The 21021-nt window shown below is 37.5% G+C and overlaps 2 protein-coding genes across 6 annotated transcripts in view; one reads left to right on the forward strand and one right to left on the reverse strand.

The window, feature by feature from the left end:
• pkma (pyruvate kinase M1/2a) overlaps window positions 1–5516 on the reverse strand; it is a 34106-nt gene extending 28590 nt beyond the window's left edge. Inside the window, exon 1 of one of the 2 annotated variants that reach the window (XM_067419153.1) lies at window positions 5323–5516. The gene's annotated coding sequence lies outside the window, so the exon portion shown is untranslated. The remainder of the gene's footprint in view (window positions 1–5322) is intronic. The other variant, XM_067419152.1, reaches the window with a different exon arrangement.
• Window positions 5517–6418: 902 nt separating this feature from the next.
• Window positions 6419–21021, forward strand: part of LOC137043066 (protein mono-ADP-ribosyltransferase PARP6) — a 56757-nt gene continuing 42154 nt past the window's right edge. For all 4 annotated transcript variants that reach the window (XR_010898410.1, XM_067419148.1, XM_067419149.1 and 1 more), the window contains exons 1-6: window positions 6419–6468; window positions 9242–9490; window positions 11897–11940; window positions 13377–13631; window positions 17230–17335; window positions 18488–18565. Coding sequence is in view for 3 of the 4 variants with exons in the window: in XM_067419148.1 (XP_067275249.1) it covers window positions 17333–17335; window positions 18488–18565 (81 nt within the window). In the remaining variant the exon portion in view is untranslated. The remainder of the gene's footprint in view (window positions 6469–9241; window positions 9491–11896; window positions 11941–13376; window positions 13632–17229; window positions 17336–18487; window positions 18566–21021) is intronic.

Below are 21021 nucleotides of genomic sequence, written 5' to 3' on the forward strand. Positions count from 1 at the left end.
GTTTGTACTTAAAAAACCAATAAAAACATTTGGCGCGAGGTCACAGCGTTTGGGCTTGCGCGCTCACGAGGTTTGCAAAAAGTAAGGTTAGAGCCGGGGCGGACGACAGTATGAAGCGTCATTCCGCATAAGATGGGCTTACATTCGGAAATATATTACATCTACATTTCAGTGGAAACACATAAGGTGTTGATCATCATCTTTCTTTATTATTGTTAGCACTATCTCGAACTAAAGCGGCGTCTCTTCGGAGCTGTCATTTTCTTAAATGAGCCGCGGCAATGTTTCAAATGAGCTTCTAGCGCTAGACAAACGCCTTTATTTTCAACGCGATCACCTTGCCCAAACCATTTCGAAACTAAGGAGCCATTTGTCCTCCGATTACAAACAAGCTCCTCGGCGCCACGTTTGCGGGACTCATGTTTCGCGCTGTAGAGGATTTTTAAAAAGTGACGTGAGTGGAAGGGAGGCGGCGGCGCCGGGACTGTGTGTGTGTGTGTGTGTGTGTGTGTGTGTGAGAGCGGGAGGCAGAGCGGCAGAGAGAAGCGACAGAGTTGCTAAAATTGCAGGCGCGGCTCGCGGCTGTCATTTCAAATAGCGCAGCATATTTTAAACTAATCGGTTAACCGTTTTCAACCGGCTAATGAGGCTCGCTCGTCGGTCAAGAAAATGTTTAGTTTTCGCAATCCCTAAATCGCACAAAAAAACAAAAAAAAAAAGTTACATTTTATATGATTAAAAGATTTATTTGATTGCCAGAAATTAAAACACAATTTCAGAAGATTTTTTTAAATCGTTAAATTTATTAAAAACGGAATTTGACGGGAGAAAAAAAAAAGACCGTATTTAATGGCCCCAAACATGTAAAAAAATATTAAATACATTGTTAAATTGTATAAGTTTTATTATTTAAATGATTTAGAAATGCTTTATTACTAAAATGTAATCTAACCATTAAAATGGAAGTGCAAAAAAATTATATGGAAAATTAAAAGAATTTAGAGAAAAAAAGAAAAGAAAAAACACCTGCATGAGGCCAAACGGGTGATTTTACTGAGGTGAGTATGTCTTCTTTTGTATGATTCAGAACAATGACTAATATATGAGAGACCATATATCACGTCCCTGGTGAGGTCTGTAAGGGCCGGTTTGTGTCACTGCAGAGCTGTAGGCATCTGCTTTACTGGTATTAGTTTCTTCTGCTGGTTTAGTAATGCCTAACATAACTCAACAGGATGTTACAGAAATAATTCCCATATTGCGTCTGAAAACGGCTTCCCTGAAATGCTGCGACAGTTTGATTAAGATGATGTTGAAACATCTACAAAGTGCCATTGGTGTTTATAATAAAGCTAATTTGCTGTGTGTTGATGCATACACAGCTGAACACAAATCAGGATTACGCATGTGCTCCATTTCAACTCACAGGAAGTTGAACTGGAATGACCAATTAACTCCATTAGAGAAAATATAATTCAATATTCTGATATCATTTATGAATAAAACTAAATGTTTACTTCTTCTGATCTGGCAAATAATGCCCCCTAACTCAGTCACTACATTAGTCCACTTGAAGGAGTGACAGTCGTTGAGTGTACATCGGCTGCGCACACACACACACACACACATTATTGTGGTGCATTGTGGGATATTGCGTGCACTCGATAACATCCACTATGGTTTCGGACACCACTACAAATGGCCACCCCCTCAAACAATGCCCTATTTGAGGGTATATGCGCCCATTTGGGATTCAGCCATGGTGTTTTTACGCAGACTGTTGCTCATTGGTAGCATAAATGTATTTACACAGCCATTTTCAACTGTATGCGTTGATATTAGCAGCAGAGGATAAACAAAACAGACAGTTTATGGCTTCTTTATACAATTTTGAGCAGGCACAGAACAACTTTAACCGTGTAAACTTGCTTTGGAAATGCAAATAGTTCTCTATATAACCTCCTAAAACCATCGCTGCGTCCAAAAAGCGAATGCTTTTCAACTATTTAGTATGCAAAAAAACAGTACGCCAAGTAGGGGTGTGCTCAAAATATCGATTCTTAGATACATACCGATATAATGAAAAAGGATACAGTATCGATATTATAGCCCTTAGTATCGATACTCCCCCCAGCCATTAGGGGGCGCAGCGACACCCGCGAGTTAAAAAAAACTCATGGAAAATGTTGAAGATTTTAGAAGCGCAGTTGTCCCTAAAGGCAGATGTTTGGACACACGCAAAGGAAGGAAACCAAGGGATCGATAAAACAAATGCAATCTGAAAGCATTGCTAGGCTTCTATATGCTACACCGGTAATACAGCGGGCGTACACTGTGCGAATTCGGACACTCGGGAGGTCGTGAGATATTGCAGACGCTACGAGTCATTCAATTTGATCATCGCATCAAATCAGCTGGTACACGGCACGACAGTTTGCACCGAGAGCTGGCCGCGATCACACGAGTTTTCGTGTTAAACACAGACACCGGAGCTTTCAATGTTGCTGCTATAGCTTCAGATACAAAAAATAAAGAAAAAATGTGTGTGCAAATGATTTGTTGAAAAGCAGAGAACAGTAGCCATTCCCTTTAACCGAAACAACCAGAGGGAGAGAGAAGGGTGCACGTGAGAGAGAGAAAGTGTGTGTGTGTGTGTGTGTGTGTGTGTGTGTGTGTTATCGTAAGGTCGGGAGGTGCTCGTGAGTTATCCTATCTGTCGTCATAGGACAAAGCTAGCATTACCAAGATTATCCTTTTCTCAACCTGCCTTTTTGAGGACAAACCTGGTTTAGCCTTAAGATTTTTAAAAATCCATCCAGTTATGAGGTAGATTAGATTTGTTGTTGTGCCAAATGTTAAAGCAAGATGTAGCATTTAAGTGATTTCATAGTGAAATATTTTATGGCAGTACATGGTGTCACAACAAATGAATTATAAGAAGATATAACAAGAATAAGCGAAATAATAAGATGTTGTGCTTGTGTGAGCTCAGACTGTTACCATTGGAAAGTTAAATGTTGACTTGTGGTAATTTCCAGATTAATACAATTTGTGTACAATTAATCAGAGCACTTAAAGTTGCAAATATTTAAGCAAAATGCACTTTGTTATAATGCACTTTTGTCTTCCATAAATTGAAGAAAAATGCAGAGTTCTGTTTGTTGAGTAAATGTGTTCAGCATTAACTAATTATCTCTGGCCCATGTATTTTTATTGAATCGTATCGAATTTTCACATTGTATTAAATCGTATCGAGACAGCTCTGTATCGAGGTATGTATCGAATCGTGACCTGTGTATCGAGATATGTATCGTATCGCCAGGTCCTCCAAGGTATACAGCCCTAACGCCAAGAGTAGCATGTCTTGTAAGTGGACACCGGGACTGTGTGACATGAAATGGGATGACATTTCATTCATTTTTTTTTTTTTTAACCAAACTTTGTTTAAAAAAGGATTCACAACTAGTCTATGTTATAAAAGATATAACAGTATTAGTTGATATACCATTTTACTTTATGCAATATGTGGGTAAAATGGCCTTACATGGTTTTTCCCCATTCAATGCAATGCATCTATATGAACACTGATATGCAATTTATTTCCTTATTCACTTGTTGTGTCTCCCAGAATGCCTGATAAACATGATTTACATCCCGGTGTCCTCTACAGGGGTCGTGTATGAAATCAACACCCTGTTCTGTAACAGAAAGTCATATTTTGATTAGAAACCCTATAACATTTTCCTGAGATGTTGATTTATAACAAACAACTTGAAAATGAGTCAGATTTAAATGATAATCATTATCATATTTCCAAAAGTACACTGTAAAAAAATATATAGAAAAAAAGTGACCTGGTTGCCTGGAGTTCATTGAATTCAATGAGTAAAACAATGAACATTTTTTGAGATTTGACAACCTTTATTAAAGTATTATTAAAAGATTTTGTAAGCATATTGGGTAATTGTGTGTTTTATTTGTGATGACGCAGCCAAATAGTGCTATTTTCATGATTTATCACTTTTTTTATGTGGTTCAGATACAATAATATTGAGTTTCTATTTATTAAACAAATTTCCTTCATTGTATCAACTCAAATTTTTAATTTCAATGAACTCAAAATTAAGGCAACCAGGTTACTTTAAGTTCAACCAACAATTTTTTTTTTTTTTTACAGTGTAGTATCCTGGTGAAACCTTATATCTCTGAAAAGCCCTGAATGTGCTCTTTTACAGGACATCCTGACTCATATATTGCATTTGCATCAGAGAAATTCACTCAAATATAATAGGGCAGTGGCACCCATGAGGTTTATTCTGAATGACGCACTAAATATAAAGCCACCTAGAATAAAGAATCAGAGTATCTAAGACATAAAATCTTAAAATGCATGAAGTGATTCCAAGACAAACACAAGGACCTCAATTTCCTCCCTCGCAGAAACATGATACAGCATCATAATTATCATCTATCAATGCACCTACGCAACGAGAGCCAAACTGCGCTTCAGATGCCCGCAGGGGCGCAGCATCCAGTGTCATTCATTCATGCACGGATTAAAGACTAATAATAACTTAATAATGCATGCAGTGCACGCCTTAATATAGAAAACGTTATATTCTCCTTCTCTCTCTGTTTTATACCTGCATGCATAACATATGTATATGTTTTAGAATGCGTTTAGAAAAGCCCAACCAGGGACAGGAGTTGAGAATTACTAGCACTAGCTATTAACTCTATATACTGCGCATCATTTGCAGCTATGTGTGTATGCACTGTCCCTGTTAATTAAATAAATAGCCTGTGTATACTGCATAGAAACTGCGTAAGCGCTCTCTGGATATCAAATATAATCATCTGTGTTCACACAGGTGTGTTTTGGTGTAGTCATGCTGTGGCGGATGCGCTACGGGTCACGTCCCCCGCCTCTGCGTCACATTCCCCGCTACCGGAGACTCCCGCACGAGGTGCGCGCACGCAACGTTCTAACACGAATGCTTTCAAAAAATGAATGACGGTTATTGTTTAACTGTCAAAAATAAAAATTACAGACAAGAGACGCACAAAACAGCGGAAAACGCAGTGAGATACGCGTGGAAAGGCAGATAAAACGACATTTTAAAGGATTAACGACATAAAAACAGTTGAAAAACCTTAACAAGGGTAGGTACGTACTTACCGAAAAACGAATCTGTGCTATTTTATCATAGCAGCTACTCTTACGGACGACACCCTCACCTCAAATCGTACACAATAACGTGGCTAACGAAGAATATAACTAACATTAAATGAATATAATGTGGATGCTGCGAGGACACTCACCTGCGTTTGCTGATGGTCGGCCGTGACTGATGCGCTTCTTGATCGCGAGCTCAAGGTGATCCGCGAAGTCTAGCGGGACTACTTCCGTCAAAGGCACGCGTGACGCGCCCCTGCGTGCGCGGAGGGATACGTATGACGTCCAACTATAAAAATGTCACTAGTAACCGTTTTTTCAGCAATGTTTGACTATAAAATTCCAGAGAAACATCTATAAATGTTTAATTGTGTTTCATCGGGTCTATAAAGAGCTTAAATCGTTGTAAACAAACCAGAGCTTCCTGATGGAGGATTACGTAACGCGACATGAGGGAAGTGCTGCGATCCAATCAGAGCGCGAGCACGAGGACATCACGTGACATGAGGATGCTGAGCGGGTTTAAGACTACAAATCAACGATCTCGTGCTTGTTAGTGATATTCAATGCGCGTTTAAGTAACACAGAAGATGTATTGTACGTATAAATCTATTTGGGTGTTTACATAGAGAGTGCACAGAGATATATTAAGGCACTTCCGCGTTAATCCATCTAATGTTTGAGACTCGCGCAGCCGCACGTACGCCAGCATCAGCCTTCCTCTGTTAACCCTTTAATAAGTAAACGGAAGAGATTTAAGTCACGTATATAGATCACGTTTGTGAACACAGAACACTAAACAAACTATCATCACGAAATTAACATGTTTATGTTATAAACACCCTGCTTTTTGGACATTTACCATGATAAAACCTTAAAACCTTTGGACGTGTTCTCCTACAATGTTTTTGGGCATGCACCCCGGTAAATGCATGCTTTTTTAACATGCACAGTGGCATTAATAATACCATTCATTTTGTACTTGTACCATGGCAGCACTGTTTTTACCATGCATTTTGCCAAATACCGCCTTCTTTTGTAAATGCCATGGTCTGTACAGTAAATATGGTATATAAATTGGTCATATAACTAGTACAGTGGTGTGAAGTTATTAATTATAGTGTTTTAAAAAGAGGTTGTTGCATTGAAGGTCCTCAGATTATTCATTAATTAACAGCGCCCTCTAGTGCACATAACCTATCACTGATGTCAATGACAACATGTCTCTCCTCTCTATTTTAGCTCAGATATCCACGGGGTCTGGTAAAGGACAGATTCATTCCAGCATCAAGGTGAGAATAAAGACACAATTTAAGATTCAGATGCACCCTTATGGCAGAGTAAACAAGTCTTGTTTACATATAATGCGTGTATATGCACCGATCAGGCATAATATTATGAGCACTGACAGGTGAAGAATAACACTGATGATCTCTTCATCACGGCTCCTGTTAGTGGGTGGGATATATATTAGGGAAATAAACATGTTGTCCTCAGAGTTGATGTGTTAGAAGCAGGACTCATATTCTGACTAGAGCTGAGGATGACCACGGCAGGCTACAGGACACTCAGCCCAGCAGTGGGATACCTGTGGCCCCAGCGCCGGTCAATTTAATGGCCCAAATGAAAACCAGGACATTTTCATCACTTTATAAAAAAAACAGCCAGGATGGCCAGGACTGCACTTGGAACAGGACATGTCCTGGGAAAACAGGACGTTTGGTACCCTAATATTTATTAGGAAAGTGTGTATTTCTGAACGGCAGGGAAGTGAACTGATGCTGGAGGATTACATTCGTACTATATAGAACAGATTTGTTTAGCGGCCGTGAAGTAATGACTTATTAAAAAATAATCTCCTACTCAAGAGAGTGTGTGATTTCAGATGCTGTCAGTGTATTATTTCATCCATTTTAACAAACTGTGTGGCATTTGTGCTCTGTCACTATATTTCTCCACCTGGTGGTCACAGTCGGAAGTGTTGAATCTGGAGAAGTGTGTGATTTCAGGCCTTTGCTCATCAAAACGGCACTCATTTGTGAAAATAATAATTTATAGAACTGCAGAAATGCGCTAGCTCGGACTAAAATAAAACGTTCATTGGAGACGTATATAATATATAGAAAATAGATAATGTATGTGCCCAGATAGGTGTGTGTGTGTGTGTGTGTCCAGATGAAGGTGTGTAACTGACCTGCTCGTGTGTGTGTGTGTGTGTGTCCAGATGAAGGTGTGTAACTGACCTGCTCGTGTGTGTGTGTGTGTGTGTGTGTGTGTCCAGATGAAGGTGTGTAACTGACCTGCTCGTGTGTGTGTGTGTGTGTGTGTGTGTGTGTCCAGATGAAGGTGTGTAACTGACCTGCTCATGTGTGTGAGTGTGTGTGTGTGTGTGTCCAGATGAAGGTGTGTAACTGACCTGCTCGTGTGTGTGTGTGTGTGTGTGTCCAGATGAAGGTCTGTAACTGACCTGCTCGTGTGTGTGTGTGTGTCCAGATGAAGGTGTGTAACTGACCTGCTCGTGTGTGTGTGTGTGTGTGTGTCCGTCCAGATGAAGGTGTGTTACTGACCTGCTCGTGTGTGTGTCTGTGTGTGTGTGTGTGTCCAGATGAAGGTCTGTAACTGACCTGCTCGTGTGTGTGTGTGTGTGTGTGTGTGTGTGTGTGTGTGTGTCCAGATGAAGGTCTGTAACTGACCTGCTCGTGTGTGTGTGTGTGTGTGTGTGTGTGTGTGTGTGTGTGTGTGTGTGTCCAGATGAAGGTGTGTAACTGACCTGCTCGTGTGTGTGTGTCCGTCCAGATGAAGGTGTGTAACTGACCTGCTCGTGTGTGTGTGTGTGTGTGTGTGTGTGTGTGTCCAGATGAAGGTCTGTAACTGACCTGCTCATGTGTGTGTGTGTGTGTGTGTGTGTGTGTGTGTGTGTGTGTGTGTGTGTGTGTGTGTGTGTCCAGATGAAGGTGTGTAACTGACCTGCTTGTGTGTGTGTGTGTCCAGATGAAGGTGTGTAACTGACCTGCTTGTGTGTGTATGTGTGTGTGTGTGTGTGTGTGTGTGTCCAGATGAAGGTGTGTAACTGACCTGCTCATGTGTGTGTGTGTGTGTGTGTGTGTGTGTCCAGATGAAGGTGTGTAACTGACCTGCTCATGTGTGTGTGTGTGTGTGTGTGTGTGTGTGTGTGTGTGTCCAGATGAAGGTGTGTAACTGACCTGCTCATGTGTGTGTGTGTGTGTGTGTCCAGATGAAGGTCTGTAACTGACCTGCTCATGTGTGTGTGTGTGTGTGTGTGTGTGTGTGTGTGTGTGTGTGTCCAGATGAAGGTGTGTAACTGACCTGCTTGTGTGTGTGTGTGTGTGTGTGTGTGTCCAGATGAAGGTGTGTAACTGACCTGCTTGTGTGTGTATGTGTGTGTGTGTGTGTCCAGATGAAGGTGTGTAACTGACCTGCTCATGTGTGTGTGTGTGTGTGTGTGTGTGTGTGTGTGTGTCCAGATGAAGGTGTGTAACTGACCTGCTCATGTGTGTGTGTGTGTGTGTGTGTGTGTCCAGATGAAGGTGTGTAACTGACCTGCTCGTGTGTGTGTGTGTGTGTGTGTGTGTGTGTCCAGATGAAGGTCTGTAACTGACCTGCTCGTGTGTGTGTGTGTGTCCAGATGAAGGTGTGTAACTGACCTGCTCGTGTGTGGGTGTGTGTGTGTGTGTGTGTGTCCGTCCAGATGAAGGTGTGTAACTGACCTGCTCGTGTGTGTGTCTGTGTGTGTGTGTGTGTCCAGATGAAGGTCTGTAACTGACCTGCTCGTGTGTGTGTGTGTGTGTGTGTGTGTGTGTGTGTGTGTGTGTGTGTCCAGATGAAGGTCTGTAACTGACCTGCTCGTGTGTGTGTGTGTGTGTGTGTGTGTCCAGATGAAGGTGTGTAACTGACCTGCTCGTGTGTGTGTGTCCGTCCAGATGAAGGTGTGTAACTGACCTGCTCGTGTGTGTGTGTGTGTGTGTGTGTGTGTGTGTCCAGATGAAGGTGTGTAACTGACCTGCTCATGTGTGTGTGTGTGTGTGTGTGTGTGTGTGTGTCCAGATGAAGGTGTGTAACTGACCTGCTCTCCACAATGACCCCTCCGCTGCTGCTGCTCCCGCTGCCCATTGTCTCGTCTCGTCTCACCTGCCGGCCTTTCTCTCACTGACCGCTGCTCACCTGTTGTGTGTCCTTGTGCCTCTCACCTGAGGGACAAACCTGTCGGCCAATCCGGGCAAACCTCGGCCTGTAAGCCGCCACTGCAGTTCTCAAATCCCAGTTTAAATCCCACTGATGCCCTCTGGATCGGCTGTAAGTCGTAACAGTGTACAGTCGTCTGCAGTCAGAACTCAGAGACGCATTCAAATTACACTTCGCACTGCAAAAAGGCTCTTCTTATTTAGTATTTTTTCTTTGGAAAAAAATCAAAATGAAGTGAGTTTTTGCTTAAAACAGGCAAAATGATCTGCCAATGGGGTGAATAATCTAAAAATAAAATAATCTTGTTTCTGATTGGGGCGGAAACAAGAAATAAGATTATTTTTCTCACCCCATTGGCAGATCATTTTGCCTGTTTTAAGCAAAAACTCACTTCATTTAGATTTTTCCCCCAGAAAACAAGAAAAAATATCTTATGTCATTTTACTTATCTAGTAAATGCATCTTGATTTAAGAATTTTTAAATATTTGGACTGGAAACGAGAATAAAATACTAAATAAGAAGAGCTTTTTTTGCAGAGCACAGCATTTTCTCACAGACACACACACTGAATGCTTATAATTATGATTTCTTGATGTTTTCTGCAAATTCACAACACTTTGTCATCGGCAGAGTTATTTTATAATTATTATATTATATTTTTAATTTTAATTTGAGTAATTTTATGTTCTTTTGTCATTTGGTTGCACTTCATTGGATTGTGTCCGTGTTAAAGTGTATTTAAACATTTAAATACTGAGTAATAATTATTATCTACATGCGCTTTCTATAGGGTTATTTGCATGTAATTATGCATAATTTGTAGTTATTACTACAGTAACTATATGTAACATGCAACAAGGACACTAAAATAAAGTGTTACTTATCATTTTTTAATTATTTTTTTAAAGAAATATATATTTCTATAACCTATTTTCTGGTTTTAGTTTTATTTAGTTGAGTACTTCAAGTATTTTAGTTTGTTATTAAAGCATTTTTTTTTAGCATTTCTTTTTCAGTTTCATTTTAATTTGAGTTTTTCATTAAACTTTAATTAGCCCTTATTTCTTATATTTTCAGATTTAATTTTAGTTGTAAATATTTATTAAGTTCAGTACTTTTTTAGCCTTTATTTTAATATTGTCAGTTTCATTTTAAGTTTAGATTGTTTTAGTATTTTTTGTGCTTTTTTTCATTTTTATTAGTATTTATATATATATAGCTTGTTTTATACAATATTTTTAACTAGCCTTTAGTAATAAATATTTCTATATAATGTATTCTTGTTTTAGTTTTATTAAGATTAGTACCTTTAGTACAATTTTATTTTTATATTTTCAGTCTCATTTTAATTTTAGTCTAATTTTAAGTGTTAGTAATTTTGCTATCCGCTTTTGTCATTTTGATTAGTGTTTTTTAGATTATATACCTATATAATATTTTTAATTATATATTTTATATAAAAAAATTATATTTTAATTATAAATTTTAATTTATTTTTCATACTTTAAGTTTATTATTTGTGATTTTAGTAATAATTATTTCCCAGCTAGTTGACAAAGCATCATTTCTGATTTTCATTTAATTTTCAGTTTTTTATCTAATATTTATATTGTATTTCGGCTTTATTAAAATTACCCAAAAATGACTTTTGATAGTTTTAAAGGAACACTCCACTTTTTTTGAAAATAGGCTCATTTTCCGAGTCCCTTAGAGTTAAAGAGTTGAGTTTTAACGTTTTTGAATCCATTCAGCCGATCTCTATCTGGCGGTAGCACTTTTAGCATAGCTTAGCATAGATTATTGAATCGGATTAGACCGTTAGCATCGCGCTCAAAAATGACTTTATTTTTTCAAAGATAATATTTTTCAAATTTAAAGGTTTACTATTCTGTAGTTACATTGTGTACTAAGACCGACGGAAAAAGAAACGTTTTGATTTTTAGACCGATTATAGATAGGAACAATTCTCTCATTCCTGCGTAATAATCAGGGAATTTTCCTGCCGTACCATGGCTGTAGCCGCGCAGTGATATTACGCAGAAAATAGTTCCTAGCTATATCGGTCTAAAAAAAATCCGAACTTTTTATTTTCCATTGGTCTTAGTACACGAAGAGTTACATTGGAAGAGTCACGTTTTAAATGGGAAAATATAGTAAAAGTCTTTGGTCATTTTTGAGCGAGATGCTAACGGTCTAATCCGATTCCATGATCTATGCTAAGCTATGCTAAAAGTGCTACCGCCAGATACAGAGATCGGCTGGATGGATTCAAAAACGGTAAAACTCAACTCTTTAACTCTAAGGGGCCCAGAAAATAAACCTATTTTCAAAAAAAGTGGAGTGTTCCTTTAATTTTAGCTAACAACAGCACAAAAATGAATCGTCACACTGAATTATTTCTAAAACATGATGTCATCATTAATTTTAGAGCAGTTCTACTTTAGTCCTTGGTTCTAAAAAAGGCATTTGCTATTTTAAGTGTTTATGAATAATTAACGTGAGTGTCTTTTTTACAGGATGATGGCAGGATATGAGACAGCACTGTGTGTCGGTCAGAGACGTGAGTCATGCAGATGAGGACATATTGGATAATCTCTCTCTCTCTCTCTGTCTCTCTCTCTCTGTCTCTCTCTCTCTCTCTCTCTCTCTCTGTCTCTCTCTGTGCCTCTCTCTCTCTCTCTCTCTCTCTCTCTCTCTCTCTCTCTCTCTCTCTCTCTCTCTCTCTCTCTCTCTCTCTCTCTTAATGAGGTAAGCAGGGTAAACTGATTATATAGAGGAGTCTAAAGCTAATGTTAAGACTCCTCATGAATACATGCAATGATCTTCGCTCATGTTCCTTCAGTACACCATCATAAAGAACACAGTTACCTGTAGAGTCAGCTGATGACAATAGAGCACTGCCATTGGCTGATGCAGCAGCTGCTTTACTCTCTTTGTCTTTCAAACTCTAAGCACTTCATTAGGAGTTACAATATAAACCACTAAAGCAGTGATGTAAACTATAAATGCATTACGTATATTAATTACAATCAAATTAAAGATTTAAAAGACATTAATTGTACAGATCGTACAGGATTTTGGTTATGGAGGACCAAACCTGCAGAAATTAAAAAATTATGAATAAGTAAATAAATAAATAAACAAATATACACATGTAAATGACACAATAAACAGATAATTAGATAAATATATGTGATAATTGGAAAATAAATAACAGAATAAACGACTTGATAAAATAAATATGATTAATTTTTAATCAAATTAAATTTTGTATTTTCTTTCCCTTAATTTATTATTTTACATTTATTATTTATTTATGCATTTGGCACTAACATTGCATTCAAGGTACACATTTTACATTTTTGTCAATTCGTGCTTTCCCTGGGATTCGAACCCGTGACCTTGGCGTTGCTAGCGCCACGCTCTACTGTTTGAGCTATACTATTATTTATTTGTTAATTAATTTTAATAGTTATTTTTGTATTTATATATTTATTTATATATTTTTTATATTTATTTATTTATGCATTAATTTATTTATTCCCACATGTATTTATTTATTTGTTTATTTATATTTATTTATTTTTCCTTTTCCGTGTGAATAAAAATAATATTAAAATTAAATAACAAATAAATAAAAGTTGAAATTTTTTTTTTTTTTTTTTATAAAAGCAGAAAATAATACATTATGGGAAATATAATACAATTTTTTTTTAATTAAAAATTAATCATTTATTTTATCAAGCCGTTTATTCTGTTATTTATTTTCATATGATCACATTTATTCATCTATTTATCTGTATATTCATTTATTTACTTATTCATTCATTCTTTCATTTATTACTTTTTCATTTCTGCAGGTTTGGTCCTACATATTTGGTGGGTTTGATCTTTTTCTGACAATGTAGGAAATGTGGATTCTGTTTCTCTCTCTCTCTCTCTCTCTCTCTCTCTCTCTCTCTCTCTCTCTCTCTCTCTCTCTCTCTCTCTCGTCAGCTGTAGGTCACATGACTCCCTCTGCTGGCTCTCACTGAGCATGCTCAGTTCACTGTGTTGTCAGGCAAAAATAAGAGCGCACTGGAAGCCGAGATCTGCAACAGATAAACACACAGCGAGAGCCCGAGATGGACGACTGCTGCTAATGCACATGACTGGCTCGCTTCAGATGGTTCGAGCATTTGCTGGTTTGCTTCTTCACGGTGTCGTGTTGGAGGAGAAGGAGCCGTGGGGCGCTCGCTCCATCCTCTGAAGGTGAGATGGAGGGATGGATGGAGGGATGTGGGGGAGGGGGTGTCGTGGATGCTGACCGGACCGTCTGGGCTTTTTTCATTATGAGCTGCATCGGTATGTGTTCGGCTCCTGCAGGGCATTATGGGTGTTTAAGGGCACACTGGGGGATTTGTGCAGATGGATGCTGTCTGTGAAATTATTCAAGCAGATATATGCGCCATAAATCATACAATTGCATGGTTGTGAGCGTCCTAAAATCTACTGACAGCCACATTTTCTTGTGCATTTTGGTAAAAATATGATATAAAATGCTTTAAATCCTGGAATTTGTGTGCATATTATTTGTTGTCATTAAAAGCACAGTAAAATGTTTTATATAAAATGCATGCATGCGTCCATCTGATATTCACAAAGACATGCATTATAGCTCCACAATAATATAAAGACATAGATGGTGGCGGGGAGAGAAACTGACTCAAACAAAATGGCTGTTTTTACAAGAAAAGAATGAATTTCACAGACATTTTAGACCTGGCGTGTGTTTTTATGTCTGAATATCTCCTGTGCTGTTCTTCTCTTGTTCACTTCTGTTTTGTCTTGTTTTAATCCAAGCTGCAAACTTATATTTCTGCTGTCAAACGAACACACACTAGCATGTTATTTACAGTTCAGGAGGAAACAGGAGTGTGTGGATGGATGTCATGAAAACATGCAGTTTTTTCTTTGTGACTCTTTCGTGACAATTAAAGAGATTTTGCTTTCAAAAATATAAGGCATTACCGTAATGCATACAGATGTTTTATGAGTAGTTTCATTTTATATATATATAATAATATAATATATACACACTCACCTATAGGATTATTAGGAACACACACTAATACTGTGTTTGACCGCCTTTCGCCTCCAGAAATGCCTTAATTCTCCGCGGCATTGATCAACAAGCTGCTGAAAGCATTCTTTAGAAATGTTGGCCCATATTGATAGGAGAGCATCTTGCAGTTGATGGAGATTTGTGGGATGCACATCCAGGGCACGAAGCTCCCGTTCCACCACATCCCAAAGATGCTCTATTGGGTTGAGATCTGGTCACTGTGGCGGCCATTTTAGTACAGTCAACTCATTGTCATGTTCAAGAAAGCTTTGTGACATGGTGCATTATCCTGCTGGAAGTAGCCATCAGAGGATGGGGACATGGTGGTCATAAAGGGATGGACATGGTCAGAAACAATGCTCAGGTAGGCCGTGGCATTTAAACGATGCCCAATTGGCACTAAGGGGTCTAAAGTGTGCCAAGAAAACATCCCCCACACCATTACACCACCACCACCACCAGCCTGCACAGTGGGAACAAGGCATGATGGATCCATGTTCTCATTCTGTTTACGCCAAATTCTGCCTCTACCATCTGAATGTCTCAACAGAAATCGAGACTCATCAGACCAGACAACATTTCTCCAGTCTTCAACTGTCCAATTTTGGTGAGCTTGTGCAAATTGTCGCCCCTTTTTCCCATTTGTAGTGGAGATGAGTGGTACCCGGTGGGGTCTTCTGCTGTTGTAGCCCATCCGCCTCAAGGTTGTGTGTGTTGTGGCTTCACAAATGCTATGCTGCATACCTCGGTTGTAACGAGTGGTTATTTCAGTCAAAGTTGCTCTTCTATCAGCTTGAATCAGTCGGCCCATTCTCCTCTGACCTCGAGCATCAACAAGGCATTTTCTCCCACAGGACTGCTGCATACTGGATGCTCTTCCCTTTTCACACCATTCTTTGTAAACCCTAGAAATGGTTGTGTGTGAAAATCCCAGTAACTGAGCAGATTGTGAAATACTCAGACCGGCCCGTCTGGCACCAACAACCATGCCACGCTCAAAACGGCTTAAATCACCTTTCTTTCCCATTCTGACATTCAGTTTGGAGTTCAGGAGATTGTCTTGACCAGGACCACACCCCTAAATGCACTGAAGCAGCTGCCATGTGATTGGCTGATTAGATAATTGCATTAATGAGAAATTGAACAGGTGTTCCTAATAATCCTTTAGGTGTGTGTGTGTGTGTGTGTGTGTGTGTGTGTGTGTGTGTGTGTGTGTGTGTGTGTGTGTGTGTGTGTGTGTGTGTGTGTGTGTGTGTGTGTGTGTGTGTGTGTGTGTGTGTGTGTGTGTGTGCGTGCGTGCGTGTGTGTGTGTGTGTGTGTGTGTATATATATATATATATATATATATATATATAGTAATACAGTATTTTTGTCACAATGCAAAAAATTATTGATTAATTGCGATTAATCAATTTAACAGCAGTCACAGCACTGTGTGTGTGTGTGTGCGTGTGTGTGTGTGTGTGTGTGTGTTAAATAGATGTATTTTAATCTGGTGAGAAATATGAGCCGAACATGTTTATAACTGGTTGGTTTTTTTCAGTATTTATAAGATATGACTTATGCAGAAGACTATTTGGGAAATTGCCTCCTTAAATTTGTGCCCACACACACACACACACACACACACACACACACGAATCAGTGACACAGACTGAACAAGTAGTTGCTAGGATACACAGTGGCGAGATGGAGGAGAGGAGAAAGAACAGAACGTCATTTTAAACGGCTGAGGTAAAACCAGAGCGAGTGAATCGGCTTCATCTATAAATGATGATAGAGATTTATTCATTTGATGAAGACTGACTGTACGAAGGGTCGCGATGATTGAGCGATTATGACTATTTTGTTGATTACATTGCTATGCGGTTGCTAGGGTGCTCTTGGTAGTTGCTAGGATGTTCTGTGTGATTTCTTTGATGTTTGTTATTGTCTATATAGAGTCGTGTATGTAGATATGCTCTGTGATGTCTTTCATGTTTAATTCAGTGTGTTCTGTCCTTGCGATTTATTTGTAACTCTTTGTGATATTTACTAGACATTGCTGTGAGAAAATAGACTGTAAGTAAATCCTACGGCATGTTTTATTCAGCGTGGCTCAGGTTTTACCTTCAGCGTCTGTTTTATCATCCAGCTGGTGAAAATATCCAACATTGTGACAGACACACTGCAAAAAATGCTTTTCTTACTTAGTATTTTTGTCTTGTTTCTAGTCTAAGATATAACAATTCTTAAAACAAGAAGTATTTACTAGACAAGCGAAAGTAATTGTCTTGTTTTGGGGAAAAATAACTCAAAATGAAGAGAGTTTTTGCTTAAAATAAGATAAATAATCTGCCAATGGGGTGAGAAAAATAATCTTAATTCAAACACAAAACAAGGTTATGTTGCTTACCCCACTGGCAGATTATTTTGCTTATTTTAAGTTAATTTTGAGTTATTTTTCTCCAAACAAGACATTAATTTTTACTTGTCAAGTAAATGTTTCTTAATGTAAGAATCTTTAGATATTATGACTAGAAACAAGACACAAATACTAAGTAAGAAAAGTGTTTTTTGCAGTAATGTTTGACAGAGCTTTTCTTCCATTATGATCTTTAGCATCTTTAGACAATGCATATGATTGTCTCCTTGAGATCTGCTCGGTGATTTCTCTCTGTTGTCTGTGGTTATCGAGTATAATGAGAGCTCTGATGTAAATGAAGAACGTATGGTTGAGTGTTGTGTTCATTTGTCCCCGTGCAGGAAGCGAACAGCTCATCTTTCTGCCTGTTGTTTTGTCGTTGGAGCTGAAATGGATCAAAAAAGCTTCATCCTGTCAGAAACCCGTCTGTGAACACCGGAGCCAATGGTGAGTGTTCGCGCTTCATTACACCGCTTCATTTTCTCAGTGACAGATGTCACATGATCTGACCTTTCCATAAGCTCCGCCCCCGGGTCACGTTTCAGCTCTGCCAACAGAACATCCGTCGATTGGAATATGCAATTCTATCTGCAGTAAAATGTGCTCCTAATTTGGGAAAATTTGATTGGATATTATTTTAAATTCATGTACATGAGCTGGAATGAATTGTGACTTTGCATGCAATGTATCTTCTGCCATTTGTCTCTAAACAACACCAAACTTGTTACAAGAAATTATTAAAAGTTTAATCTAATTTTTAGTTTAATTCATATTGTTTGTTTCTGCACTGTAAATAATTATTTAAAAAAATAAGTTACCTGGTTGCCTTAATTTTTAGTTCATTGAAATTAAAATTTTTAGTTAATACAATGAACATTTTTTGAGAATCACAACCTTTATTCAAATTTTGTTAAAAGATTTTGTAAGCATATTGGGTAATAGTGTGTGTTTTATTTGTGATGATGCAGTGAAACATGCCAAATTGTGCTATTTTCATGATTTATCACATTATTTATGTGGTTCAAATACAATAATATTTTGAGTTTCTGTTAATTAAACAAATTTCCTTCATTGTTTCAACTCAAATTTTTTTACTTTAATAATCTCAAAATTTTAGGGCAAACAGGTTACTTACTTTTTTAAGTTAAACCAACAAAATATTTTTTACAGTGTGTATTTTTGAGTTTCTTTCTATTTTAGATATTTTAGTAATATCTAATAATAATACATAATAATAATACTATCTATTTTATTTTAATTTTTTACTGAAGTTGTTTACTTTAATGTTGTATTGTTGCACTTTGAGTGTGAGAAAGGCACTTTATGAATAATTTTATTCTTTTATTATTAAAGAAATTGTGATACAGAATCGAGGGGAAAATATGTTCAGTAATAAAACTGAAATAAAAAAATACATTAAAGCTAAATAAAAATATATGAAATAAACTAATAAAAAGGACAAAAGCACATATCAAAATGACTAAAACTAAAATTATATTAATTCACAAAATAAAACCTAATTAATAAAAAATATTAATAAATACTATAATGGCTTATAAATAATTCTATAATTACTGTGTGTGTTTGTGCTTAATTCAGGATATTAAAGGCCAGTGCTGGACGGATGAAGAATCGGATGGAGAGAATGAATCGGAGCAGTTCCTGTACGGTATTCAGGTAAAACATATGTTAACGGCCTATGTTCTATGTATAGCCGTTTCTATGTTAAATCAATTGTAATTGTAATGATGTGTGTGATTGTATAAATTATGTGTTTGGACACTTGTGCAAATTAAATTAAATTTCCTGAACGGATGAATAATAAACTGAACTGAACTGAACTGAACTGGGACTTTTACTTACATCCCATTTTGTTTTTTGGTCTTAAAAGGGTCCTATAATCCCCTTTTACACTATGTAAAATAAGTCTCTGATGTCCCCGGAGTGTGTATGTAAAGCTTTAGCTCAAAATACACCACATATCAGTTTTTATAGCATGTTAAAATTGTCAGCATCTTTTTGAGGGTTAAGCCAAAACGCTGAAAATATCAGAAACTGTTCAGCCTTTTATGGTCAAACCGGAGTCGGACAATGATGAAGAATGATGAAGAAGAGACGACATGTAGAATGAGACAGGATGTTTCTAAAGGGATAATTGATTAGTAGTTTATGAGATAACGAACTTCAGTCATTGATTAGCATATTCTGTCATGATAATCTCTAAACCACTGGTGTGGGAAGATGAACCAGAGAATATCTGCTGATGAAGAGAGAACAGGGATAGTTTAGTTTAATTACGGTTATAATATCTGCTGATGAAGAGAGAACAGGGATAGTTTAGTTTAATTACGGTTATAATATCTGCTGATGAAGAGAGAACAGGGATAGTTTAGTTTAATTACGGTTATAATATCTGCAGATGAAGAGAGAACAGGGATAGTTTAGTTTAATTACGGTTATAATATCTGCTGATGAATAGAGAACAGGGATAGTTTAGTTTAATTACGGTTATAATATCTGCGGATGAAGAGAGAACAGGGATAGTTTAGTTTAATTACGGTTATAATATCTGCTGATGAAGAGAGAACAGGGATAGTTTAGTTTAATTACGGTTATAATATCTGCAGATGGAGAGAGAACAGGGATAGTTTAGTTTAATTACGGTTATAATATCTGCTGATGAAGAGAGAACAGGGATAGTTTAGTTTAATTACGGTTATAATATCTGCGGATGAAGAGAGAACAGGGATAGTTTAGTTTAATTACGGTTATAATATCTGCTGATGAAGAGAGAACAGGGATAGTTTAGTTTAATTACGGTTATAATATCAGCTGATGAAGAGAGAACAGGGATAGTTTAGTTTAATTACTGTTATAATATCTGCTGATGAAGAGAGAACAGGGATAGTTTAGTTTAATTACGGTTATAATATCTGCGGATGAAGAGAGAACAGGGATAGTTTAGTTTAATTACGGTTATAATATCTGCTGATGAAGAGAGAACAGGGATAGTTTAGTTTAATTACGGTTATAATATCTGCTGATGAAGAGAGAACAGGGATAGTTTAGTTTAATTACGGTTATAATATCTGCTGATGAAGAGAGAACAGGGATAGTTTAGTTTAATTACGGTTATAATATCTGCTGATGAAGAGAGAACAGAGATAGTTTAGTTTAATTACGGTTATAATATCTGCTGATGAAGAGAGAACAGGGATAGTTTAGTTTAATTACGGTTATAATATCTGCTGATGAAGAGAGAACAGGGATAGTTTAGTTTAATTACGGTTATAATATCTGCTGATGAAGAGAGAACAGGGATAGTTTAGTTTAATTACGGTTATAATATCTGCTGATGAAGAGAGAACAGGGATAGTTTAGTTTAATTACGGTTATAATATCTGCTGATGAAGAGAGAACAGGGATAGTTTAGTTTAATTACGGTTATAATATCTGCTGATGAAGAGAGAACAGGGATAGTTTAGTTTAATTACGGTTATAATATCTGCTGATGAAGAGAGAACAGGGATAGTTTAGTTTAATTACGGTTATAATATCTGCTGATGGAGAGAGAACAGGGATAGTTTAGTTTAATTATGGTTAAAATATCTGCTGATGAAGAGAGAACAGGGATAGTTTAGTTTAACTACGGTTATAATATCTGCTGATGAAGAGAGAACAGGGATAGTTTAGTTTAATTACGGCTATAACTTATGTTGTCATCTTGGTTTATGGCGTGCTATTGCGTTTGTATTCGTACTGTATCAATAAATGTGAAAGACGGATGACGGCTCGAGCGACTCCCAAATGTGCTCGACTACAGCAACTCTTCCTCTTCTCAACATGAAGAGCGGGGGCGGGGTTATGTAAATTTTAGGATGAATGATCTCACTAACTCGTTGTAGTCCCTACCCGCAGTTTGTTGTAGTCCTTAAAAAGAGATTTCTGTCAAATAAAATATCTCCCTTTGCTTTGAACTGTGAGCCTCGTAACTTTGCAGATGTTGTTTCTGCTCAAACAGCGACACCAAACACTCACTAAAGCTAAACAAGTGAAATCATAATCAGCCACCGCTTTAAATGATATATAAGACGAATTTAATCCTTTATTATAAAGCAAGAAAAGTCTCGAAT

Source organism: Pseudorasbora parva, chromosome 16, assembly GCF_024679245.1.
Source record: "Pseudorasbora parva isolate DD20220531a chromosome 16, ASM2467924v1, whole genome shotgun sequence".
Classification (NCBI taxonomy): Eukaryota; Metazoa; Chordata; class Actinopteri; order Cypriniformes; family Gobionidae; genus Pseudorasbora; species Pseudorasbora parva.